Source organism: Somniosus microcephalus, chromosome 1 (assembly GCF_052327205.1).
Source record: "Somniosus microcephalus isolate GS21.2 chromosome 1, FLI_Smic_1.0, whole genome shotgun sequence".
Lineage (NCBI taxonomy): Eukaryota > Metazoa > Chordata > Chondrichthyes > Squaliformes > Somniosidae > Somniosus > Somniosus microcephalus.
Window position 1 is genome coordinate 395,978,287 of NC_140987.1, and position 23,749 is coordinate 396,002,035.

Below are 23,749 nucleotides of genomic sequence, written 5' to 3' on the forward strand. Positions count from 1 at the left end.
CTGTAAAGCACTTTGAGACGTCCGGTGATCATGAAAGGCGCTATATAAATGCAAGTCTTTCTTTCTAAAAGAGCCACATATCTTGGGGAGCCAGCAGCTCCTGCCTCAAATCAGCTGTTGGGAATCCCACAGGTCGGGTTTCCCCCTCAGTTACTACTACATTTAAGTGGCGACGCGGATGACGTCAAGCTTAATCCGTGCCCTCATCCAATGTCAAACCACCATGTACTTTCTAATAGGGGTAACTGATAACAATCAGGATTGGGAACTCCAGTTGATTTTGTTCTCTTCCTAATCCAGGGTCCCAATCACTGACTCAGCTGAGATAATTCATTTATTTTAAGCAGTAGTGCTGATTAATTTACAACTATGCCACACATATTATACTGGAGTACAAGCCTTTGTCATTGGTATCATGCCAGGATTGAAGTTAATGGAATATCTGAAAATCACAGCCCACATAATAAACAAGCTACAATGTTTCTGGTGCACTAGAAAGCACTGGACTAGAGGGGTTACAATAACAAGTAACAGGTAAACATGATTTCAAAGCAAATTACACTTAATAAAAACTTAATTTGATCCAAAAGGGATCATTGATCTCTATACAATGCAATTGGAGATCCTGTATAATTAGAGAAATGTCCAGGATGATATCCTCTGGGATAGCTTTAATTTCAACTATTTGTAAAATAAAGGCTTGCATTTATCATATGCTTAGCTAATATTTTGTGTTCACCAAGGTGAGAGACATTAATGCTAGGACATTTCAAGCACCAGGATCAGGATCAATTATTCCAGGCTGATATTTCCATTTCACATACCAGCCATCCCTGTGGTTTTACTGAGAAAAACTTAGTGTCATATTATGGGCAGTCTCTGGACCTGCATCCAATAGGAACTAGGTTGACATTTGCCTAAGATCATTTAATGTAGGACTTATAAATCAAGCAAAGAGGGGAGACTCTCATCTCATCATCCTGTGTTGGATTCAAACCCATAGCACACAGCTGAAAAGGCAGTATCTTAGTCCACCACCTCACAGCTTGTATCAGTCCAATACTCGGGAGGAAAGGGAAGTTCAGAACCAAGGCACAATTCAGCAATGCAATGTTCCCTTATCATACACCAGTCTATAAACACAAACAAAATGGTTACCAACCACTAAGCTAGCGAGTTTAATATTTTTTATAAACATTCAAAAAAATTGTTCTTGAATTCAATACAATAGTTCAAAGGCAGGCAGATATTCTGAAGTTTTGTTTACTTCAGGGAGTTGAGAATTTTTGGCATAACTTTTCCTCAAGGGATTGGATTAAATAATTTGGGTGGCGTCCATGGTAGAAAAGATTGTAGAGTGTGTGAAAAGAGCAAGGTTCAAGGGTCAAATTGTCTTTCCTTAGTCTAAATGCTCTCATTCCTACAATCCCAAAGGGCCTGGACATTGCTTTAAGTGTTAACAGTTCAAGGCCTTAACACAAGATAAACTGAAAAAGATTTATACTTATTTTAAATAAAGTATAAATTCATAAAAGTATAGGAATTCAAGTTTTGCTAAAGCTAAGCTTCTGCACAGAGACACAACTGCCAGTGAAAACAGGAAGTAACATTTAAATATCTATCAGGAGGGGTTCTGTAGTATTTCATAAAAGGGCAAATAATAGCCAAATTGGAGATTCGTTAACGCAGTCCAGTACTACAGTTTACAGAATGTTTAATATGTATAACAACTAACATGAAATAATGAACTCAAAAATGTTGACGTAACTTCCTTTTGGAAGTGTTCAGTGAATGGGAGATTTCTAAAGTCATACAGCAGTTTCACGAAGAGAATTTTTTTTCTGATCACTTCTGAAGTTGTAGTGCGGAGGTTCCTGTTGTCTCTGTTCTTTGGTTGGAGAGCCATCCCTGATGTTCCTTTTCACCCACACATTAGCTTTCATTCCCTCCATACTTGCATCATTTTGTAGTGCCTCACTCCTCTCAGGTGCCTGAGGAATGAAGCTAGATTCAATAGTTAGTTTTTTGCTCAAATACTCATTGCAAGATGAGCTGGCCACTTCACTGAAGGTTTTAAAGTCTCTGCCCATTTTAGCAGTACATGAATGCAAGATGGGACTTCTATATTTTGGATAAAGATCTGAACGTACTCTTCTCAGTTTAGCTGCTGTTTTTGTATTCTTTGTCAGTTCTTCAGTGCTGCCTGCAAAGACTTGTGTGCAGTTAAGACTTGGGAGCATGTGATGGCTGTGGTGCTCTAGCTGGGAATCGGTAGCTATGGATACATGTGGAGAATTGATCGTCGGAATTAAAGTTGTGTTCTGTGTCCTGCACTGTACTTCTTTCACGAATCCTCTTGTTGGTTCTGAAAGAACTGCTGTTGTAAGGTCCTCATGTGAACGTGATGCCCTCCGATGACTGAAGGACCATTTCTCACCAGTCTCTTCATGTGGATCTAAAATAATTTAAGAAAAGAGAAAGCTAATAATTTCCTGCTCATTTTTGCTGACTCGAAGGGGAGAAGCCAAGGATTTACAAACAAATTTTAATCTAAAAACAAACTTTCCTTGGCAATTAGCCTCCAATGGACTTGCCCTTTCTAGAGAAAAGAGCCCCAGCCTGTTCAATCTTTCCTGATAGGTATAACCTCACAGTTCTGGTATCATCCTTGCCACAGATACACAAAGTGTAACTTTGAATTTTCTTTCATATATATGATAGATTAATAATTGTAATACTGATTGTTTACCACTAGATAGGGCTGACAACTTAAGAAATTATATGCTGAATTATAGTGTATTAAAACATGATAGCGGTAGTTAATAGGTGAACTATATGATCTGGAAATTGTGCACCACTGAGCTAATTAACAGCAATCAGGTACTTTTATTTTATGTTAGAAGGCTGAGGGGGTCACCTGATAGAGGTCTTTAAGATTATGATAGGGTAGACGTAAAGAAGATGTTTCCACTTGTGGGGAAAACCAAAACTAGGGGCCTTAAATATAAAATAGTCACTAATAAATCCAATAGGAAATTTAGGAGAGGATACAAGGATTGCTGGTTTACATACGTTTTTACTGTTTTCAGTTTCTGGGCTACTATTCTTACACAGTGAAAGAGCCAATGAGAAGGAAGAAACACTAATCATAATTAGTTGTGAATTGCAATTAAAAGGCATGTAAACAGCTGAACTAGTAGAAAGAAGGCCAACACAAGTGAGCAGAATTGCTGTGGAATTAGGCATTACAAAGTGAGGGAATGCAGGTTTACTGGCCAGGCACTGGAAACACTATTGCAATGATTGAGAGAGAGGCACCACCTTCTTTGTGGGACTGATGGCCACCGCTCAGAAATGCCTGATGGAACAGAAATGGCGAAAATCAGGCAGCACCAGTAAGCCACCACAGTACCGAACATGACTGCCTCACATGCAGGACTCTCGCCATGCAAACGGCCACCAGAATCCTACCAGGCTGTCTGTAGGATCCTGCAACCAGCTGCCACACTTGGTCCTTCCAACAGGGAGTCACTTAGATATTCGGTTAGGTGTTAGATGTCACACACAATCCAGCAGGAAAAATGGAGAAGGATTGTGGCAAAATACACAGATGTGATTCACACATCATACAATGTATTCAATACATGCTCTGCACTGGATTTGTACAATGTGCTGAGAATGTCTTTTGCTATTGTGCAGCACTACAGCGAAAGATGAGAATTGCTAATGGTGGAGGAAGTGCTGAAGAGAGTGTTGCTAAAGGTGTTTTTGGGCCAGTTTATTTGGTAAATCTGGACAGGAGGCTTTCTTAACATGGCAGCTCAGTCCTTTTTTTGATTTATTCATGGGATGTGTGCAATGCAGACCAGGTCGTATTAATAACATAAGAAATAGGAACAGGAGTAGGCCATTTGGCCCCTTGAGCCTGCTCCACCATTCAATAAGATCATGGCTGATCTTCTACCTTATCTTCACTTTCCTGCACTATTCCCATATCCCTTGATTCCCTTAATATTCAAAAATGTATCAATCTCTGTCTTGAATATACTCAACAACTGAACCTCCATAGCCCTCTGGGGTAGAGAATTCCAAAGATTCACCACTCTCTGATTGAAGATATTTCTCCTCATTTCAGTCCTAAATGGCCGACCACTCATTCTGAAACTGTGACCCCTGGTTCTAGGCTCCCCAGCCAGAGGAAACATATAATTGCAGTATATAATTGCAGTAAGACGTCTTTACTCTTATACTCAAATCCTCTTGTAATAAAGTCCAACATGCCATTTGCTTTCCTAATTGCTTGCTGTACCTGCACGTTAACTTTCAGTGATTCATGTACAAGGACACCCAGGTCCCTCTGACCACCAATATTTCCCAATCTCTCATCATTTATAAAATACTCTGCTTTTCTATATTTCCTACCAAAGTGAATAACTTCACATTTCTCCACATTATATTCCATTTGCCATGTTCCTGCCCATTCACTTAGCCTGTCTATATCCCCTTGAAGCCTCTTTGCATCCTCCTCACAACTTACATTCCCACCCAGCAAACTTGGACATATTACATTTTGTCCCCTCATCCAAATCATTGATGTAGATTGTGAATAGCTGAGGCCCGAGCACTGATCCTTGCGGTACCCCACTAGTTACAGCCATGCCAACCCAAAAATGACCCGTTTATTCCTACTCTCTGTTTTCTGTCCGTTAACCAATCCTTAATCCATGCTAGTATATTACTCCCAATCCCATGAGCCCTAATTTTTTTAAATAACCTCTTGTGTGGCACCTTATCGAATGCCTTCTGAAAATCCAAATACACCACACCCACTGGTTCCCCCTTATCTATTCTGCTAGTTACAACCTCAAAAAACTCTAACAGATTTGTCAAACACGACTTCCCTTTCATAAAACCCTGTTGACTCTGCCCAATCCTATTATTATTTTCTAAGTGCCCTGTTACCACGTTCTTAATAATAGATTCGAGCATTTTCCCTACTACTGATGTCAGGCTAACTGGTCTGTAGTTCTACGTTTTCTCTCCCTCCTTTTTTAAATAGTGGGGTTACATTTGCTACCTCCCAATCCGCGGGAACTGTTCTAGAATCTATGGAATTTTGAAAAATGACAACCAATGCATCCATTATCTCTATAGTGGATGCAGCAGCTAGCCGACAACAATGACGTGCATGGATTCTTTAGCGCAGTCAAGACCATCTATGGCCCAAGCACCCAAGGTCCTACCCACTGCGGGCCAAGAACGGAGAGGTACTCATCAAGGACAGAGAGGCAATCAGTGGAAGAAGCACTTCGAAGATCTCCTTAACCGAGACTCTGTCTTCGACGCGAGTGTCCTCAACTCCATCCCGCAGCGTGCTACCCACCACCATCTCAGCACAACCCCAGCCCGGCATGAGGTTGAAAAGGCCATCCGAAAACTGAAGAACAACAAGACCTCAGGGGCAGATGAAATCCCTGCCAAGGTACTAAAGCATAGCGGAGAAGCACTACTGGCGCAAATTCATGAACTCATTTTTCTTATCTGGAAGGAGGAGAGCATGCCAGGGGATCTCAGAGATGCTGTAATTGTGACCATCTTCAAGAAAGGTGACAAGTCCGATTGCAGTAATTACAGAGGAGTTTCCCTGCTGTCTGCCACGGGGAAAGTCATCGCAAGAATCCTCCTCAATTGCCTTCTCCCAGTGGCCAAAGAGCTCCTCCCAGAGTCGCAATGCGGATTCTGCCCAAACGGGGCGATACTGAATTTTTCCCCCCATGTCTCTGAGGCATGAGCTTAGTGCCGGGTTTGAGGTCCTGGTCTTCAAACACTCTCTTCCTCAGGTGACCAAAGGCTGCACTGGCACACTGAAGGTGGTGTTGGACTTCGTCATCGACGTCTGCCCTTGTTGACAGTAGGCTCCCGAGGTATGGAAAGTGGTCCACGTTGTCCAAGGCCTTGTCATGGATTTTGATAATCGGGGGGCCGTACTGTGTGGCGGAGGCAGGTTGGTAGAGGACCTTTGTCTTACGGATATTTAGTGTAAAGCCCATGCTCTCGTATGCTTTGGTGAAGGTGTTGACGATGGTTTGGAGCTTGAACTCTGAGTGAGCGCAGACACATGCATCGTCTGCATACTGTAATTTGACGATAGAGGATGGGACGACCTTGGATCTGGACTGGAGGCGTCGGATGTTGAACAGTTTCCCGTTTGTTCTGTAAATTAGCTCCACTCCAGCGGGGATCTTACTGAGGGTGAGATGGAGCATTGCAGCAAGGAAGATTGAGAAGAGCGTTGGTGCGATGACATGATCTTCACCGCGCGTCAATTACAAGAGAAAGGCAGGGAACAGCACCAACCGCTGTACTTGGCCTTCTTTGATCTCACGAAGACCTTCGACACGGTCAACCGTGAGGGATTATGGAGTGTCCTCCTCAAATTCGGCTGCCCACAAAAGTTTATCACCATCCTCCGCCTGCTTCACGACGACATGCAAGCCGTGATCCTGACCAACGGTTCTACCACAGACCCAATTCACGTACGGACCGGGGTCAAGCAAGGCTGTGTCATCGCACCAACGCTCTTCTCAATCTTCCTTGCTGCAATGCTCCATCTCACCCTCAGTAAGATCCCCGCTGGAGTGGAGCTAATTTACAGAACAAACGGGAAACTGTTCAACATCCGACGCCTCCAGTCCAGATCCAAGGTCGTCCCATCCTCTATCGTCAAATTACAGTATGCAGACGATGCATGCGTATGCGCTCACTCAGAGGTCAAACTCCAAACCATCATCAACACCTTCACCAAAGCGTACGAGAGCATGGGCTTTACACTAAACATCCGTAAGACAAAGGTCCTCTACCAACCTGCCCCCGCCACACAGTACGGCCCCCCGATTATCAAAATCCATGACAAGGCCTTGGACAACGTGGACCACTTTCCATACCTCTGGAGCCTACTGTCAACAAGGGCAGACATCTTCAGTGTGCCAGTGCTGCCTTTGGTCACCTGAGGAAGAGAGTGTTTGAAGACCAGGACCTCAAACCCGGCACTAAGCTCATGCCTCAGAGACATGGGGGGAAAAATTCAGTATCGCCCCGTTTGGGGCGCCATTATCAGCTGTGCGCAAAGTTTAGCGCCTGACGCTAATTGTCGCCTCCGACGGCAAACTTGGCTTTTTTCGCCCCGGAGGTGATTGGAGCACTAAATCAGACGCTTCACACCTGTCTTAAAGCGCAAAGGCCGAGGAGCGAGGCGCTACCTCAGAGCGCTGGCGAAGCTCATGTGATGTCAGTCAGCAATGGAACACAGACACACTGGCGCTGGCCAGTTCTTAAAGGGAAGTTCTGACGAAAGGTCATCGACCTGAAACGTTAATTCTGTCTCTTTCTTCACAGATGCTGCTTGTCCTGTTGAGTTACTCCAGCATTTTCTGTTTTTATCTTAAAGGGGAGGGTTGATTTTGCTCTCCATCCACATCCTGCTCATTGCAGCCTTGAATCTCGGCCTGGAGAGACCTGTACATCAAATCTGCTGGAAAGAACAATGGAGAGATCCATGGAAAGAGCTCAGAGTGCAGCCCCCACAGTCTCTTCTAAATCGATACAAGGAAGGGCAAATCAAAATGAACCTGCAAAGTGCTGCTCAGTACCCAAAACTCCTTCACACAGCATTGAATCTCTCCAGAAGTCTCTCTCTCGCTCTCTCAGAATGCGTGGTGCAAAAATGTCACCAACAAAAAAAGGCAGGAAGCAGTCGCCTTTAAATAGCGCTCCCCCAGTCCCTTTCTGACTGCAAAACGCTCCCCTCAACCTGTCGTTGCTAGTGGCAGGCGCAGCCACTCAATATCCAGTCCGGGGCACTACCGGGGCGTCGCGCACTCGACTGACGTCACGATCTGCCAGTGCAGGAGATCGTGCTGGTAGTGTTTAGCGCCGCCGCAAAATGTCTAGTTAATTTCGCGATCGGCGCAAACATCGCCGCGCCTGGGCACTAGTTGCTTTGCGCCCCATTAGCACCCTCTTAAGGTGCTAACGGGAGGCGCAAACCAACTGAATTTTTCCCCCATGGACTGTGTACGGCAGGCACCTCAAAGCACTGGAGAGGTACCACCAATGGTGCCTCCGCAAGATCCTGCAGCAGGATAGGCGCACCAACGTCAGTGTTCTCGTCAGGCCAACATCCCCAGCATCGAAGCTTTGACCACACTCGACGGGTCACATCGTCCGCATGCCCGATACGAGACTCCCAAAACAAACGCTCTACTTGGAGCTCCGACACGGCAAGAGAGCCCCAGGTGGGCAGAGGAAACGCTTCAAGGACACCCTCAAAGCCTCCTTGAAAAAGTGCAACATCCCTACTGACATCTGGGAATCCCTGGTCCAAGACTGCACAAAGTGGAGGAGAAGCATCCGGGAAGGCGCCGAACACCTCGAGTCTCTTCACCGAGGGCAAGCAGAAGTCAAGCGCAAGCAGCGCAAGGAGCGCACGTCAACCCAAGCACCCCATCCACCCGCCCCTTCAACCACCGTCTGCTCCACCTGTGACAGAGACTGTAGGTCCCACATTGGACACATCAGTCATCTGAGAAATCATTTTTAATGTGGAAGCAGGTCATCCTCGGTTCCGAGGGACTGCCTAAGAAGAAGAAGCCACCTCTTTCAAAACCCTAGGATGTAGGCCAACGGGCCCTGGGGATTTATCGGCTTTCAGTTCCATTAATTTCTCCAGTACTATTTTTTTACTAATACTAATTTCTTTCAGTTCCTCATTCTCGCTAGAGCTTTGGTTCTCCACTATTTTGGGGAAGTTTTTTGTCTTCTTCCGTAAAGACAGACACAAAGGCCGGAATTTTGCCAGCGCTCAGGGGGCGGGTTTGGAGGCGGGACCGCTGGCAAAATCGCAAAGATTGACAGTGGGTCGGAAACCCGCTGTCAACCCACCTCCAATCAATCTTTCCAAGTGTCAGGTCCCCGATTTGTGCATGGACCCGACACCTGGCGGTGGGTAGAGGATTATAGCCACTTAATTGCTTGTTAACAGGCAGTTAACAGGCTTTTTTCAATTTTGACACTTCTACTGCGGGCTTCCCGACGTCCGGACACTACGCCATGTAAGTGTGACGTGTTGTCAGTTTGCTGTAATGTTTCTGCACTGATGACAGCTGCAGAAGTGGTGTGAAGGATCCAATGATGCACTGGTGAGTTTCAGAGGTAAGAAAATGTTGGGAAATTCATTTTTAATGCATTTAGATTTTTCTGTAGGTAACAAGTTTTTAATTTTATGTGTAGTTCCACCTCATTGGGAGAACCTCTCTCACCAGTGACAGATCGCTTCTGTAACCTCACCTGCAGCTGCCATCTGTTCTAGCCTAAGGAGGGAGTTACTGGAGAGCCTGGGTGCAAGAGCTCACCTTTGTAAAGTGATTGTCAGTGCTGCAGCACCTCAATGCTGTCAAACACTGAGAAATCAACTGTCAAAAAAATTGTGCGTGGTCCTTTTAAGAAAACCGGCAAATGACGCGTCACCAAATGACATCATCTGATACCGGCTTGCTCTTAATTGGTCGGCAAGCCCGCAGGGTGGGCTTAACAAGGCCAACTGACGTAAAATTACATCTGTGGGCCGGATGCAGCTGGGGGCAGAACTGGTACCCAGAAACCCGCTGTTCCGCTCCCAAGCCACCTCAACACAGAAAATCGCAGCCAAAGTATTTGTTTAATTTCTCTGCTATTTCCTTATTCCCCATTATAATTTCTCCTCTCTCAGCCTGTAAGGGACCCACTTTTACTTTTGTTAATCTTTTCATTTTTACATACCTACAGAAGCTTTTACAGTCTGTTTTTATGTCTCTCGCTAGTTTACTCTCATATTCTATTTTCCCTTTCTTTATCAATTTCTTTGTCCTCTGCTGAATTCTAAAATCCTCCCAATCCTCAGGCTTATTACTCTTTTTGGCAACATTATAAGCCTCTTCCTTTGATCTAATACTATCTTTAACTTCTCATCAGCCACGGTTGGACCACTTTGCCTGTGTGGTTTTTGTGCCTTAAAGGAAAGTATATTTGTTGTAAATTATGTATAAATTCTTTAAATGCTAGCCATTGCTTGTCTACCGTCATACCGTTTAATGTAGTTTCCCAATCTAACTTAGCCAACTCGCCCCTCCTACCTACGTAGTTTGCTTTGTTTCGATTTAAGACCCTAGTTTCAGATTTAACTAAATCACTTTCAAACTCAATGGCCCAGAAAATCGGGTCGGAGGCTTCCTGCGGGCGCAAGCCTCCGACCTGCACTTACCTAACGCGCCGGCCGTTGTGCTGTGGGCCCGCGTGGGATTTCGATCCTGGGCCTGCTCCAACTGCTGGCGTGCAGTGCTTGCGTATCCCAGGGGCGCAGTTAATTCGAAGCGTCCCCTGGGATCACGTGGGCCATGGAGAGCCAATGGTAGCAGGGAATCTGTATTCATAGATTTGACAGGAAGACCTGTCAAATCTATGAATATAATTCAGCCCCTAAATCTATCTAAAACTTCAAATAAATTTAAAAAAAACATCACTTTTTAAAATAACTATAAATTACATAAAATAGCTATTTTAAACAATAATTTAAAGTTTTGAAAAAATTAATTACAGTTTCTAACGGGGCTAAAAATAAACTTACCTTTCTTTAAAGTATTTAAAAATAATAAACCTGTGGAAAAAATGTTTTAATTTTACTTAATTCACCACTTACCTTGTTAAAAGCAGGCCTTGTGACTGCTTTTTAAAAGCGTAGCTCCTGGAGACTTACCCTCCCGGAGAAACCTGCAAAAAAAATGGAAGTTCCAGGCGTACGCGCTGCCTCTCTGGCGCACGCGTTCGACCTGTGAACACCTTCCTTTAAGGGAACGGAAATTCCAGTTCCCCGCGCATGTGCAGTGCATGCACAAAACCGGCACTGTCATTGGGCCTACGCGTGAGTGCCCAGCGCGTACTCACCCGTGGGGACCCGAAGTTCTGGCCCATCATAAAATTATATCATATTATGGTCACTCTTCCCTAAAGGCCCCTTTACTACAAGGTTATTAATTAACCCTTTCTCATTGTACAATACTAGATCAAAAATAACCTGTTCCCTAGTTGGTTCCTCAACATACTGATCTAGAAAACTATCTTGTATACATTCTATGAATTTGTCCTCCACACTATTACTGCAAATTTGGTTTGCCCAGTCTATATGTAGATTAAAGCTCCCCATGGTTACTGTATTACCCTTGTTACATGCGCCTCTAATTTTCCGTTTTATATTCTGCCCTACATAACAACCACTGTTTGGGGGCCTATGAACAACTCCCACCAGTGTTTTCTGCCCCTTGCTGTTTCTTAGCTCCACCCAAACTGATTCTATTTCTTGATTTTCGGAATTAAGATCCTTTCTCTCTATGTCTTTATCCCATCCTTTATTATCAGGGCTACCCCGCCTCCTTTTCCATTTTGCCTATCTCTTCTAAAAGTTAAGTATTCTGGAATATTTAGTTCCCAACCTTGGCCACTTTGCAACCACGTCTCCGTGACTATTATGACTATTAGATCAAACCTGTTCATTTCTATCTGCACTATTCATCTATTTTGTTGTGAATGCTTCGTGCATTCAGATATAGTGCCTTTAGCTTTGACTTATTTCTATTTTTCCCTGATGTCACCTGAGTCACTGATGCCTTATTACCTTTGTTACTCTCTCTGTCCCTTCCTGACCCACTCTGCTTATTTTTACCCAAAATTCTACTCTGCTCCAGAGCCTTGACATTGCTCTCACTGCTTTTAAATTTACTCTTTCCTGAAGCCTCCCCCGCACCCACACACTTCATTAGTTTAAAGCCCTGTCTACTGCCCTAGTTATTCAGTTCGCCAGGACACTGGTCCCAGCCCGGTTTAAGTGGAGCCCATCCCAACGGAACAGTTCCCTCTTTCCCCAGTACTGGTGCCAGTGCTCCATGAACTGAAACCCCTTCCTCCCACACCACTCTTTGAGCCACGCATTTAAACCTCTAATCTGTTTGTCCCTATGCCAATTTGCGCGTGGCTCAGGTAACAATCCAGAGAGGCTCTGCTTTTTAATTGGGATCCTCAAACTCCCTCAGCAGAACCTCATTCCTAGTTCCACCTATGTCATTGGTTCCTATGTGGATCACGACAACTGGATCCCCTCCCTCCCACTCCAAGTTCTTCTCCAGACGCACGAGATGACTTTAACCCTGGCACTGGGCAGGCAACACAACCTTCGGAACTCTTGGTCGCGGCTGCAGAGAACAGTATCTATCCCCCTGACTATACCACAACTACATTCCCTTTCACTCCCCCCACTTGAATGGCCTCCTGCACCATGGTGCCATGGTCAGCTTGCTCATCCATCCTGCAGGCTTTTCCTTCAGCCACACAGGCAGCAAGAACCTCATACCTGTTGGACAAGGGCAAAGGCTGAGGCTCCTCCAGCACTGCACCTTGGGTTCCCTTACCTGCCTGAGTTGCAGTCACACCCTCCTGTCCCTGACCACTAACCAGACCTGTACCACTACCTAACCTAAGGGGTGTGACTGCCTCCTGGATCAAAGTGTCCAGGTAACTCTCCCCATCCCTGATGCCCTGCAATGTCTGCACCTCAGACTCCAGCTCGAACACTTGAGTTGAAGTTCCTCAAGATGCAGGCACTTACTGCAAACGTGGTTGTCTGGGATCACAATGCTCTCCACAAACTCCCACATGCTGCAGTTGCAGCACACCGCCTGCCCTGCCATCCCTATATGACCTTGTTTTATTTAATTAAATGTAATTAAATTTTTAATTAGGTAAATTACAGTGCAGTTTCTTGACTACTTACTCGATCTAGCTTAAGTTAAGTGTACTGAAATTAAATATCTACCTGTAACACAAAGCACAGCAAGTAGTGTAGGCAAATAGCAAGAACTCCTTCCCCCTCTTCTCCGAATTCCCACTCTTTCCAAATACCCAAATAAAACACTGTTCAAGTCCACTCATTTAATCTCGCTCTGTGCAGACCGCTCTGTGCTCATCCCTAGTTGTCCTCATTAGCTGATGGTGGGCCTTTTTGTTTAACTGCTGAAGTCCTTGTGGTGATAGCACTGCCACAATGATGTTGGTAGGGAATTCCATGATATTGACCATCGACAATGAAGAAATGGTGGCACAATCCAAGTCATATCCAATATCACAACTATGATACACTGAAGTCAGGATGGTAACTTGTTGGTTCCCTCACCATCTGATGCAGGATCAGTCTGGCAGCTGTGACCTTCAGGTTCTTACAAACATGTGGCGGACACTGAAGACAATGGCTTGAGTCTTCAGACTAAATTATGGCTTATCCACCACTGGATATCAGACAAGCAGCCTGGCAATACAGAGGCAGTGAAGGGGTCAAGAGAGGTGATGGTGGGATAGAGCTGGGTGCCATCAGTATACATATGGCGCTGACCCCACATAAGCAGATGATGCTGCCAAGGATGATGATAAGAAAGAGGCCAAGGATAGATACTTGGGGGACTCCAGAGGTAACGGCGCAGGGTGGAGATACTCTGGCTGCATTTGGATAGGTGACAGTGGAACCAGGAACCAAGCAAGTATAATACCAGTGAGCTAGACAACGAAGGAAAGGCTTTGGAAAAGGATGTTGTGGTCAACCATGTCAAAGGCTGCAAAAAAGTTGAGGAGGGTGATAATGTACACAGTCACGGTATAATAAGTAATGAGACAATATGTAATAAGTAATATGGTATATTGAATTACACTACTTCCTGTCATAGGTACAACCATTGGGGAGGGGGAATGAAAGGGATTTTTTTTTGTCCACTTCTCATCCCTGCTCCAAATCCTGGAATTATGCCTGATGTCCCTCCAATTCTTTTTATGTGGTTGTGCCTCTAAAGTCTGTGATACCTATTTCTACTGAAAGAGAGTGGAGCAGAAATTTGGCTGTGCCCATTTTTGGGCAGGTGGGGTTCCAGGGTACGATCCCTGCACCGGAATGGTGAGGCCCAAAGAGCCCCCAATATTGGGCTTTGGCCTCATTTCCATCAAGCTGGTGTGTGGCAAACAGCCATCTGCATATGCATCTGTAAAGGACCAGATGCTTGTCTTAGGCGTGGGCACTGCACATCATTTCTAACATTATTTTCCTTTCCCAAGCTTACCATGCTAGAAATATTCCAGCACTTCCTGCTCCGAAAAATAGGCATTGTGTAGCCCAGTTTATAGGCCAGTGACTTTCGGGATCAGAGGGAGGCAATGATATATTGTGATCTGCAATATCACCCTGAAAGCGGGAAAAAAAGAACAGCAATCTGTGTTTACTGGACAGTTGCCAAATTCTATTATACATTCTTGATTAAATAAACACCTCAGAGTTCCATGAGAATCCATCAGCAGTTGACGTGGAGATCTGTAGGTCACATCTGCTGGCGATCACATTCTGTGATACTGGGATTGTTATTTAAACCACTGCCTGTGGCACATTGGAAGAGATCCAGAAGCTCAGCAGGAAGGAGGAATAAAACTGTGTAGTAAACACTGCATTGATTGATATGAACAGGATAATTAATGAGTGCTATTTACAGTAAACTGTTCTGCTTGTTTAGACTTCAGGGGGGAAAAAATCAGTATCGCCCCGTTTGGGGAGCGATTATTGGCCGGGCGCAAAGTTTAGCACCTGGCGCTAATTATCGCCTCCAACTGCAGACTTGGCTTTTATCGTCCCCGGAGTTGATTGGAACGCTAAATCAGGCGCTACACACCTCTCTTAAGGTGCAAAGGACGAGGAGCGAGGCGCTACCTCAGAGCGCTGGCGAAGCTCATGTGATGTCAGTCAGCAATGGAACACAGACACACTGGCGCTGGCCAGTTCTTAAAGGGGAGGGTCGATCTTGCTCTCCATCCACATCCTGCTCATTGCAGCCTTGAATCTCGGCCTGGAGAGACCTGTACATCAAATCTGCTGGAAAGAACAATGGAGAGACCCAGGGAAAGAGCTCAGAGTGCAGCCCCCATAGTCTCTTCTAAATCGATACAAGGAAGGGCAAATCAAAATGAACCTGCAAAGTGCTGCTCAGTACCCAAAACTCCTTCACATAGCGTTGAATCTCTCTAGAAGTCTCTCTCTCTCTCTCAGAATGCGTGGTGCAAAAATGTCACCAACAAAAAATGGCAGGAAGCGTCGTCTTTAAATAGCGCTCCCCCAGTTTCTTCGTGACTGCAAAACGCTCCCCTCAACCTGTCGTTGCTAGCGGCAGGCGGTAAGGCAGGGGGCACCACTCAAAATCCGGTCCGGGGCGCTACTGGGGCGTTGCACACTTGACTGACGTCACGATCTGCCGGTGCAGGAGATCGTGGCAGTAGTGTTTAGCGCTGCCGCAAAATGTCTAGTTAATTTCGTGAGCGGCGCAAACATCACCACGCACGGGCGCTAGTTGCTTTGCGCCCCATTAGCGCCCTCTTAAGGCGCTAATGGGAGGCGCAAGCCAACCGAATTTTTCCCCCCAGATCTTTCATGGTGCATCAGAGGATGTGCTGTATCGTCCCATCGTGCATTCAAATATTATAACGGCCACTGATTTATGGTAATGAAAACTGCATTCTTATTAATGCGTATCATGGACATTTGTATATAATATGTTGTCTGATAAGGAGAGGCTTATATCATATAAAGGTACTGGTATATTTCAGGTGTTGAGAATAAAAGCAACGTTGGTTAAAAATAGAGAAATTAATTTTAAAATGTGAAAATGGTAGAAATTGCAGAGCAATTGAAATGAGACAATTTTGATTGAAAAACAAGATGAAATTGTATATTGGCAGATTTTTAAATATAATTGTAGAGGTTTAGGAATGGGAGCTAAATTTAATTAATGGGCCAGAAATTCGGCTCCCCACGGGTGAGTACGCGCTGGGTACTCATGCGTAGGCCCAACGAAAGTGCCGGTTTTGTGCATGCACTGCGCATGCGCGGGAAACCGGAACTTCCATTCCCTTAAAGGAAGGGGTTCACAGGTCGAACGCGTGCCCCGGAGAGGCAGCGCGTACGCCTGGAACTTCCGTTTTTTTTACAGGTTTCTCCGGGAGGGTAAGTCTCCAGGAGCTACGCTTTTAAAAAGCAGTCACAAGGCCTGCTTTTAACAAGGTAAGTGGTGAATTAAGTAAAATTAAAACATTTTTTCCACAGGTTTATTATTTTTAAATACTTTAAAGAAAAGTAAGTTTATTTTTAGCCCTGTTAAAAACTGTAATTCATTTTTTCAAAAATTTAAATTGTTTAAAATAGTTATTTTATGTAATTTATAGTTATTTTAAAAATGTGATTTAAAAAAAAAATTATTTGAAGTTTTAGTTAGGTTTTGGGGCTGAACTGTATTCATAGATTTGACAGGTCTTCCTGTCAAATCTACGACTAGAAATTCCCTGCTACGATTGGCTCTCCATGGCCCACGTGATCCCAGAGGACGCTTCGAAATAACTGCGCCCCTGGGATACGCAAGCACTGCGCGCCGGCAGTTGGAGCAGGCCCAGGATTGGAATCCCACGCGGGCCCACAGCACAACGGCCGGCGCGCTAGGTAAGTGCAGGTCAGAGGCTTGCACCCGCGGGAAGTCTCCGACACGAATTTCTGGCCCAATGTGAAATATTTAAAATAATAAATTAAAATGTGTGTAAATATAGTAATATATTTTGTGTACAGTAAATATTATATATGATGTGTGTATTTAATTTATATAGTGTATTCTGTATATACATATTATAAAAAATATTCATGGAACCCTATAGTTTGCTGGGGAAGGTTGTGTTTATGTTGCTGAGGGTCTGATAATGTGGTGAGTACAAAATATTAGGGAAGGAAAGAGAAGAAGAGTTCCTGCCATTTGGGAGTAGTGGGAGAATATAGAAAGGGATGTATAGTTGTGGCAAGAGTGGCAATGGTGTTTCTGGGTTATCACAAAATTGGGTCGGGGGGAGTCATGGGATATGCAATTAGTGGGAGGAGCTTTTCAGGACTGGGAGCAGTGGGTGTGGTTTGTGTACATGTAGTACATAAATGTCAGTGTGGCTCAGTGGGTAGCACTCATGCCTCTGAGCAAAAAAAGTCCAGGCTGACACATCAGTGCAGTACTGAGGGAAGTGCCATCTTTTGGATGAGACGTTAAACCGAGGCCCCATCTGCTCGCTCAGGTGGTTGTAAAAGATCCCATGGCACTATTTCGAAGAAGAGCAGGGAAGTTATCCCTGGTGTCCTGGCCAATATTTATCCCTCAATCAACATCATTAAATACCAGATTATCTGGTCATTATCACATTGTTGTTTGTGGGAGCTTGCTGTGTGCAAATTGGCTGCCGCGGTTGCTACATATCTGATGTGTCTTCCTTTTTCCTCAACCGAGGATTCCCCTCTACCATGGTTGACATGGCCCTCGGCCGTGTCCATTCTATTTCCTGCACTTCTGCTCCCACCCATTCCCCTCCCACCCAGAACCACAATAGGGTTCCCCTTGTCCTCACCTTTCACCCCACCAGCCTCCACATTCAACGGATCATCCTCCGCCATCTCCAGTGTGATCCCACCACCAAACACATCTTTCCCTCCCCTCCCCTTACAGCATTCCGAAGGGACCGCTCCCTCCGCAATCACCCCTAACACCCCTTCCTCTTCCCACGGCATCTTCCCGTGCAAGCGCAGGAGATGCAACACCTGCCCTTTTACCTCCTCCCTTCCCACTGTCCAGGGCCCCAAACACTCCTTCTCGGTGAAACAGCGATTTACTTGTACTTCCTACAATTTAGTATACGGTATTCGCTGCTTACGATATTCGCTGCTACATTGGGGAGACCAAACGTAGATTGGGTGACCGCTTTGCGGAACACCTCCGTTCAGTCCGTAAGCGTGACCCCGAGCTTCCGGTTGTCTGTCACTTTAATTCTCCGCTCCACTCCCACTCTGACCTCTCCGTCCTCGGCCTCTTACACTGTTCCAGTGAAGCTCAACGTAAGCTTGAGGAACAGCACCTCGTCTTTCGATTAGGCACTTTACAGCCTTCTGGACTCAACATCGAGTTCAACAATTTCAGACCATAACCTCGGCCCCTATTTTTTTTCACGTGGCAGCTGTTGATGATTCTGCCATTCCCATCTACACCTCATCTAAACCCATCTTTTGTTCCTTTACTTGTCCCATTACCATCTCCTTTTGCCTTGCACCATCATCCCTTTTATCTTTTAATCTCTCCTGCCTTCTAGTTCTTTCCTTCCCCTCCCCTTTCCCTGCCCCTGCACTTGCTTAAAAATCTGTTACATCTCTAAATGTTTCCAGTTCTGACCTGAAACGTTAACTCTGTTTCTCTCTCCACAGATGCTGCCTGACCTGCTGAGTGTTTCCAGCATTTTCTGTTTTTATTTCAGATTTCCAGCATCCGCAGTATTTTGCTTTTGTGCTATATAAATGCAAGTCTTTTTTTGTAGTAGTAGTAGTGGTGGTTCTGAGATGTGGGGTGTACTGGAATAGTGGTGGTGGGTTATGGGACTATGGGAAAGGGTTTCAAAATCTGGAAGCAACATGAAAGGGAATGGCAGTGGTGGCTCCAGGTTGTGGCAGTTAGGGGAGTGGTGCTGAGGTGTTATTTTCAGATCTTGGGTGTGAAGGAGAGGGTCCTGGGTCTGGGAGCATTGGGAGTGGGGCTAATGGCGTGGTGCATTGGGCTGGGTCCGTGAGTCTGTGAGAGCTGTGGTTGTGAACTCTGGCTGCAATTGGAAGGGGGAACCAGAATGTGGTGGGACTGGAAGTGGGGTGATGAGGAATGGGAGAGAGTAGTGGAAGTGTTAGGGTGTGGCAGTGGGAAGGAAGATATGGGTGCTCGGTGGTGGGCCGAATCAACAAAACACAGCAAGAGGGAGCATGGGGAAAATGAACTAGTGTTTGGGATAGGAGCGATGAGAGAGAGCAACAACGTGTGATGCAGTGAGCAGAGAATAGACGAGAATCTTGGGCAAGGATGGTGACAGGTGACAAAGAGATTGTGGAAAATTAAAGGTACTTAGGGCAATGAGAGGCAGTAGGAGGGATGGGAGGGGGCTGAAAATATGAACCTCAGGATGGGCAGGGAAGCCAATTTCCCTGCACACTCACCGAAGTACTACCAGTAAAACCAAAAGAAGGGAATGATACACGGTGGCCACAAGGGGCAAGGGGGCCTAGTAATCGGCACCTCGCCTTCTTTACTGGCCCCCAAACTGTAGAACATAAGAAATAGGAGCAGGAGTAGGCCATTTGGCCCCTCGAGCCTGCTCCGGCATTCAATAAGATCATGGCTGATCTTGGCCTCAACTCCACTTCCCTGCCCACTCCCCATAACTCTTGACTCCCTTATCGTGGCAAACTTGTCCATAGCTCATACAGAGCCTTTTGTAAACATTTAAAAAATCTCTCCGGGATTCTTTTAATCATGGCTCCTCTTACTTCCTGAAATGCACTGGGATGTCCGTAGCAGGCCACTAAATTTCCCTTCCTGACAGTGGAGTGGAGGGCAGCCTCCGCGTGGCAAAGATTCCACCAGGTGCCTGCCCTACATCTGCAATTAAGCCTGACCCAGGAAAATGGGTCAGGGCTAGGGCAGCGGATGAAGTGCTGCCCTGAAGGACCTCGAGCAGTGAAACCTCCCTGGAGAAGGCTCCAGCCCGCTGTGCCATGCAACTTCCTTCCTAGCAAAGGTTCTATGACTGGTCTGAGGTATTTTATTGCATTATTTTAAACTAATTTCATGGATCATTTCCATTACAACTCGAACAGTGAACCAGATCTCTTACTTTTTAGTGATCGGGAAGAAAAGATCTTTCCATGCTGGGGATGTACTTGTCCAAAGAATGCCTGTGCTCCTGGTACTTTCAACAACTCAGAACCCGAGCTGGTCTGCCTCTGGTCCTTCAAAGATAGGCTTTCACAAAAGCTGGATGAGATGTTCATTGGTGTGAGGTCACCACTTCTGGAACTGCAGGAGTCACATGCAGACTTTGAGCAATGGTGTTCTGCCACCACAAATGCTTCATTTTCTTGATCTGAACCCCTTTACAAATTGAGGAATGTAGAATTATTTGAGAGATCAGATCCAGTCGCCACATCGATAATAGAAAGCAAACATATCTAGTTTCTAATCAACAGTCCCCCATTTAAAGACCCCCCCTCCTATCCCCAGCACAGTATCTAGTTTTCTTTATGTAGCAGTGTTGTGATCTTTGTGCATACTGCATACTTATCTAGTTTGAAAGGAGTCAGGACATAATCCAAAACTATTTAAAGACTGAGGCCATAATTTTCCCTACCTGGGTGGGTCCGGTGCGGGCGGTGGCCATGGCGGATCGCGACACCGTTGCTGGCTCCATCCTGCTGCACAAAACGCCTTTACATCAATAGGGCCTATTAAGCCGGCCCTGCGCGTTACCCGGTCCAATTAAATGGTGCAGGTCTGCTGACGTCATCCATGACATGGTTTCAGCCAGGATATTTAAAGGGGCCATGGCCACATTACATTTGAAGGTTAATCTAAAATAGTGCAGTCAGTGCACTACAACATTGGAGTGCTGCAAACACTTTGGAAATTACTGCACCGAGGCAGAGGGCTGCACTCAGGTTCTCCGATGACTCCCTCCATATGGTTGTAGAGGGAGCCAGAGCAGGCAGGGAGGTCCTCTTCCCTTCCAAAGGGCAGAAGAGACCTCCCCAAGAGACCGAAACAGCCTGGTTGGAGATTGCAGAGGAGGTCAACAGCAGGGATGTGGTCAGGAGGACCTGAGTGCAGTGCCGCAAACGTTTCAATTATCTCGTTTGATCAGTAAACGTGAGTGCAAAGCCACACTCACCTTCATCCTGCTGTGCCTCTCATCACATCCCCATCACTCTGCCTTTCCAACCCTACTCCTGCACATCCTTACTCACACCAACATATCTTGCACCTCCGCCCATCCCTCTCTCTCTAACTACATTATCACATCCCCATCTAACTAACCACCCCCAACACTCACCCTCATCCTAGTGCAATCATACCAACTAACACACAAGGAGGCCACTTGACTTTGGCACCCCACTCCTCATAGTCTCCCTCTAAATATCAACCCATCCATTCCTTACACTCATTCTATCACTCTCACTCAACCTTCTCTTCTTTCCCTCCTTACAGGAAAAGAGAGCCCAAAATAAGAGGGAGAGGGAGAGAACGGCAGTGGCCCTCAATCATTTGCAAACCTTACAACAGCAGAGGAGGTTGCTTTAGAAATATCTGGAGTCGCCGAGCAGCTGGAGGTGGGAGATGGAGAGGGAGGACATCTCAGTAACCTGGTGACAGAATTACATATCATACAGCTACATGGCATACATCAGTCACTCATATGGGCACCGATGTCAGCAGCCATTGAATGGTCATCGTGTGCATAATGGTATCTGCACCCATTCTTCATATGATATTTCTAAATCATCTCTTTACTCACCCACAGGTCCATCAAGAGCCCATCTCCACCCGGCCCCCCCTGTCCAGGAGGAAGAGAAAGACGACGCCTCAGATGAGCCTCCAGCCTCCAAGGGCTCACTGTCCAGACATAAGTACACTCAGAACCAGCACAGATATGCACACCTGTGTGGGTCCCATGCGACATAGAGTAGTGTTGTCACCTGGTGTCTCACAACTCACAAATGAGCAAGAGCAGATGGTAGAGACCAGGACAGCAGTGGAGAGTCCTTGCCGGAGGGTGCAGGACGCTCCTAGCTCTGCTCAGCTGCATGCAGACGCTGGGCTTCGGGGGCCATCCAGAAAGAGGGCGATCCTGGAGGTGCAGGAAGAAGTGCAGGGGGCTCTGACTGGTTTTGCGAGTGCGATGTCTGCAAATGTTCAGAGAATGGAGGAGACCATCTCCAACATGAGCACCACTGTGTCGCAGGCGATAGCGACTGTAGTCTCCTCCATGGATAGGATGGCCACCTACATGAAGCAGCTAATGCGCCACTCACAGGAGCACATGGTCTTTATGGAGAATAGTTGGCTATCTATGGAGGATAGATGGCTATGTATGGAGAATAGATGGCAGAGACTCATAGACCTCCTCTCTAGCAGGGATATCAATGTAGACGTGGGTCCTCATGGCCCCACTAATGTGCAGCAAGGTGCTCTCCAGTTCCTTGGCAGCAGGGAAGTGAGAAGGTTGCCTCTACCTCTGCTGAAGCCACAGGGCTAGCTCCTCGTAGAAGCACGCGGAAGAGAAAGATGACACGCAAGTAGATTCACAAGGGTAGCCACTTGGGTGTTTTATCCAATGTTTATGTAAAGTTTCCGTCAATGTGCTGTCAAACATAAAATCTTTATTTTCAACACTTTCCAGACTTGGATAGATTTGTGTGCACCTTTGGAAGTGGCTTAGTGAGTTGCAGTGAATGGTGAGACATAACGATAACTCTAGCAATGGCGGTCAGTGTGAAAGGAATGGCTTGGTCATTGCAGGGATGCTTTATGGTGTTGGTGTGGGATGGTGCCAACCTGGCACATCATGTGGCAGCCATATGGGTGTACAGCATAAAGTGAAGTAAATCTGGCCATGATGAGGCCATCCCTGGCCTCCCGGGTAGGAATGTGCTCGGGTGCTGATGCCCTCTGTCCTGTGCAGCATCAGTTGATTGCTGAGAAGGTTGGCATTGTTGATGTTGGTGCTGCTGGTGTGCCTGGTGCTGCTGGCTTTGGGGCTCATTGTGGTCAGATTCTGAGGACCAAGGTGAGACAGTATAAACGGCACCCATGTTGATGGAATACATGGCAGGTGAAGTTGAGATGAGAGAAGCAATCTGTCAATGGTGAGAGAGGTTCTTCCAATGAGGTGACACTGGATGGAGACTTTGCTAGAAAGACTTGCAGCCTGCAGAAAACTGTGCTGGCAATGCAGTGAGAGACAGCTTCTGCCTGAGCAAAGTGATCAGCTGTCCGGTGGGAGCTTTTATACTGTATTTGATGCTGTCAACTAATCAGCTGGATCAATGTCCACTCAACTCCTGCCTCGGGTTGACAGACATGATTCCTGAGCAGCGTGAGTCCCGTGGGCACCCAGTGAAATTGGAAAGGTAAGGTTAAAAAGACTCTTAAGGATCTGACAATAAGCTAATAACCCTTTAAATTGGGTCGCCCGCCTCTGCCGGTCAGGTCGCTGCCGCGCTGACAGACGCGCCCGAGGGAAAGGCGCGTGGGGGCGGGATGACGGAGAGTTCCCTAGCCGCTGCAATTAATTTCAACTTTCCCACCCGACCCGCCTCCGATTGTGCCCGCACGGACCCCGGAAAATTCCAGCCTTAGTAATGAGACAAGGGCCTGAACCGCTATCTGTGGGTATATGTACTTAGAAAGCCGATAGTCACAGAGCATCCGGGAACAGAAATGAAATGCTGTCAAATGAAGTTTGACAATTGTTGTGTATGTACCTTTAAGAGAATAACTGGTCTCAGACTGCAGTACCGGCAGTGACCACCCCTGTATAAAAGGCGCTAGTGAGCCTCTGTTGTTTTCAGTTTCACTATTGACTTCCATCAGTAAAGACGTGTTTTGTTCAACTCCTGCTGTCCGTGTCTCAATCATTCACGGACGTAATACTGGCGACGAGGATGGGATACGAACCTACCTACAGTCGGCACCACCTCCTGGGATCCATTCCTACAGCGAAGTGAGCAGAGGTCGAGGCCAGAAAGAAAAGT

General features: G+C 46.1%; 1 protein-coding gene across 2 annotated transcripts in view; it reads right to left on the reverse strand.

The window, feature by feature from the left end:
• Nucleotides 1–316: 316 nt before the first annotated feature.
• Nucleotides 317–23,749, reverse strand: part of LOC147125125 (rho GTPase-activating protein 6-like) — a 341,140-nt gene continuing 317,707 nt past the window's right edge. For both annotated transcript variants that reach the window (XM_085997712.1, XM_085997721.1), the window contains 2 exons: nt 19,837–20,093; nt 317–2,455 (listed from right to left, as the gene is read on the reverse strand). In XM_085997712.1, coding sequence (XP_085853838.1) covers nt 1,809–2,455; nt 19,837–20,093 — 904 coding nt within the window. In that variant the 3' untranslated portion in view covers nt 317–1,808. The remainder of the gene's footprint in view (nt 2,456–19,836; nt 20,094–23,749) is intronic.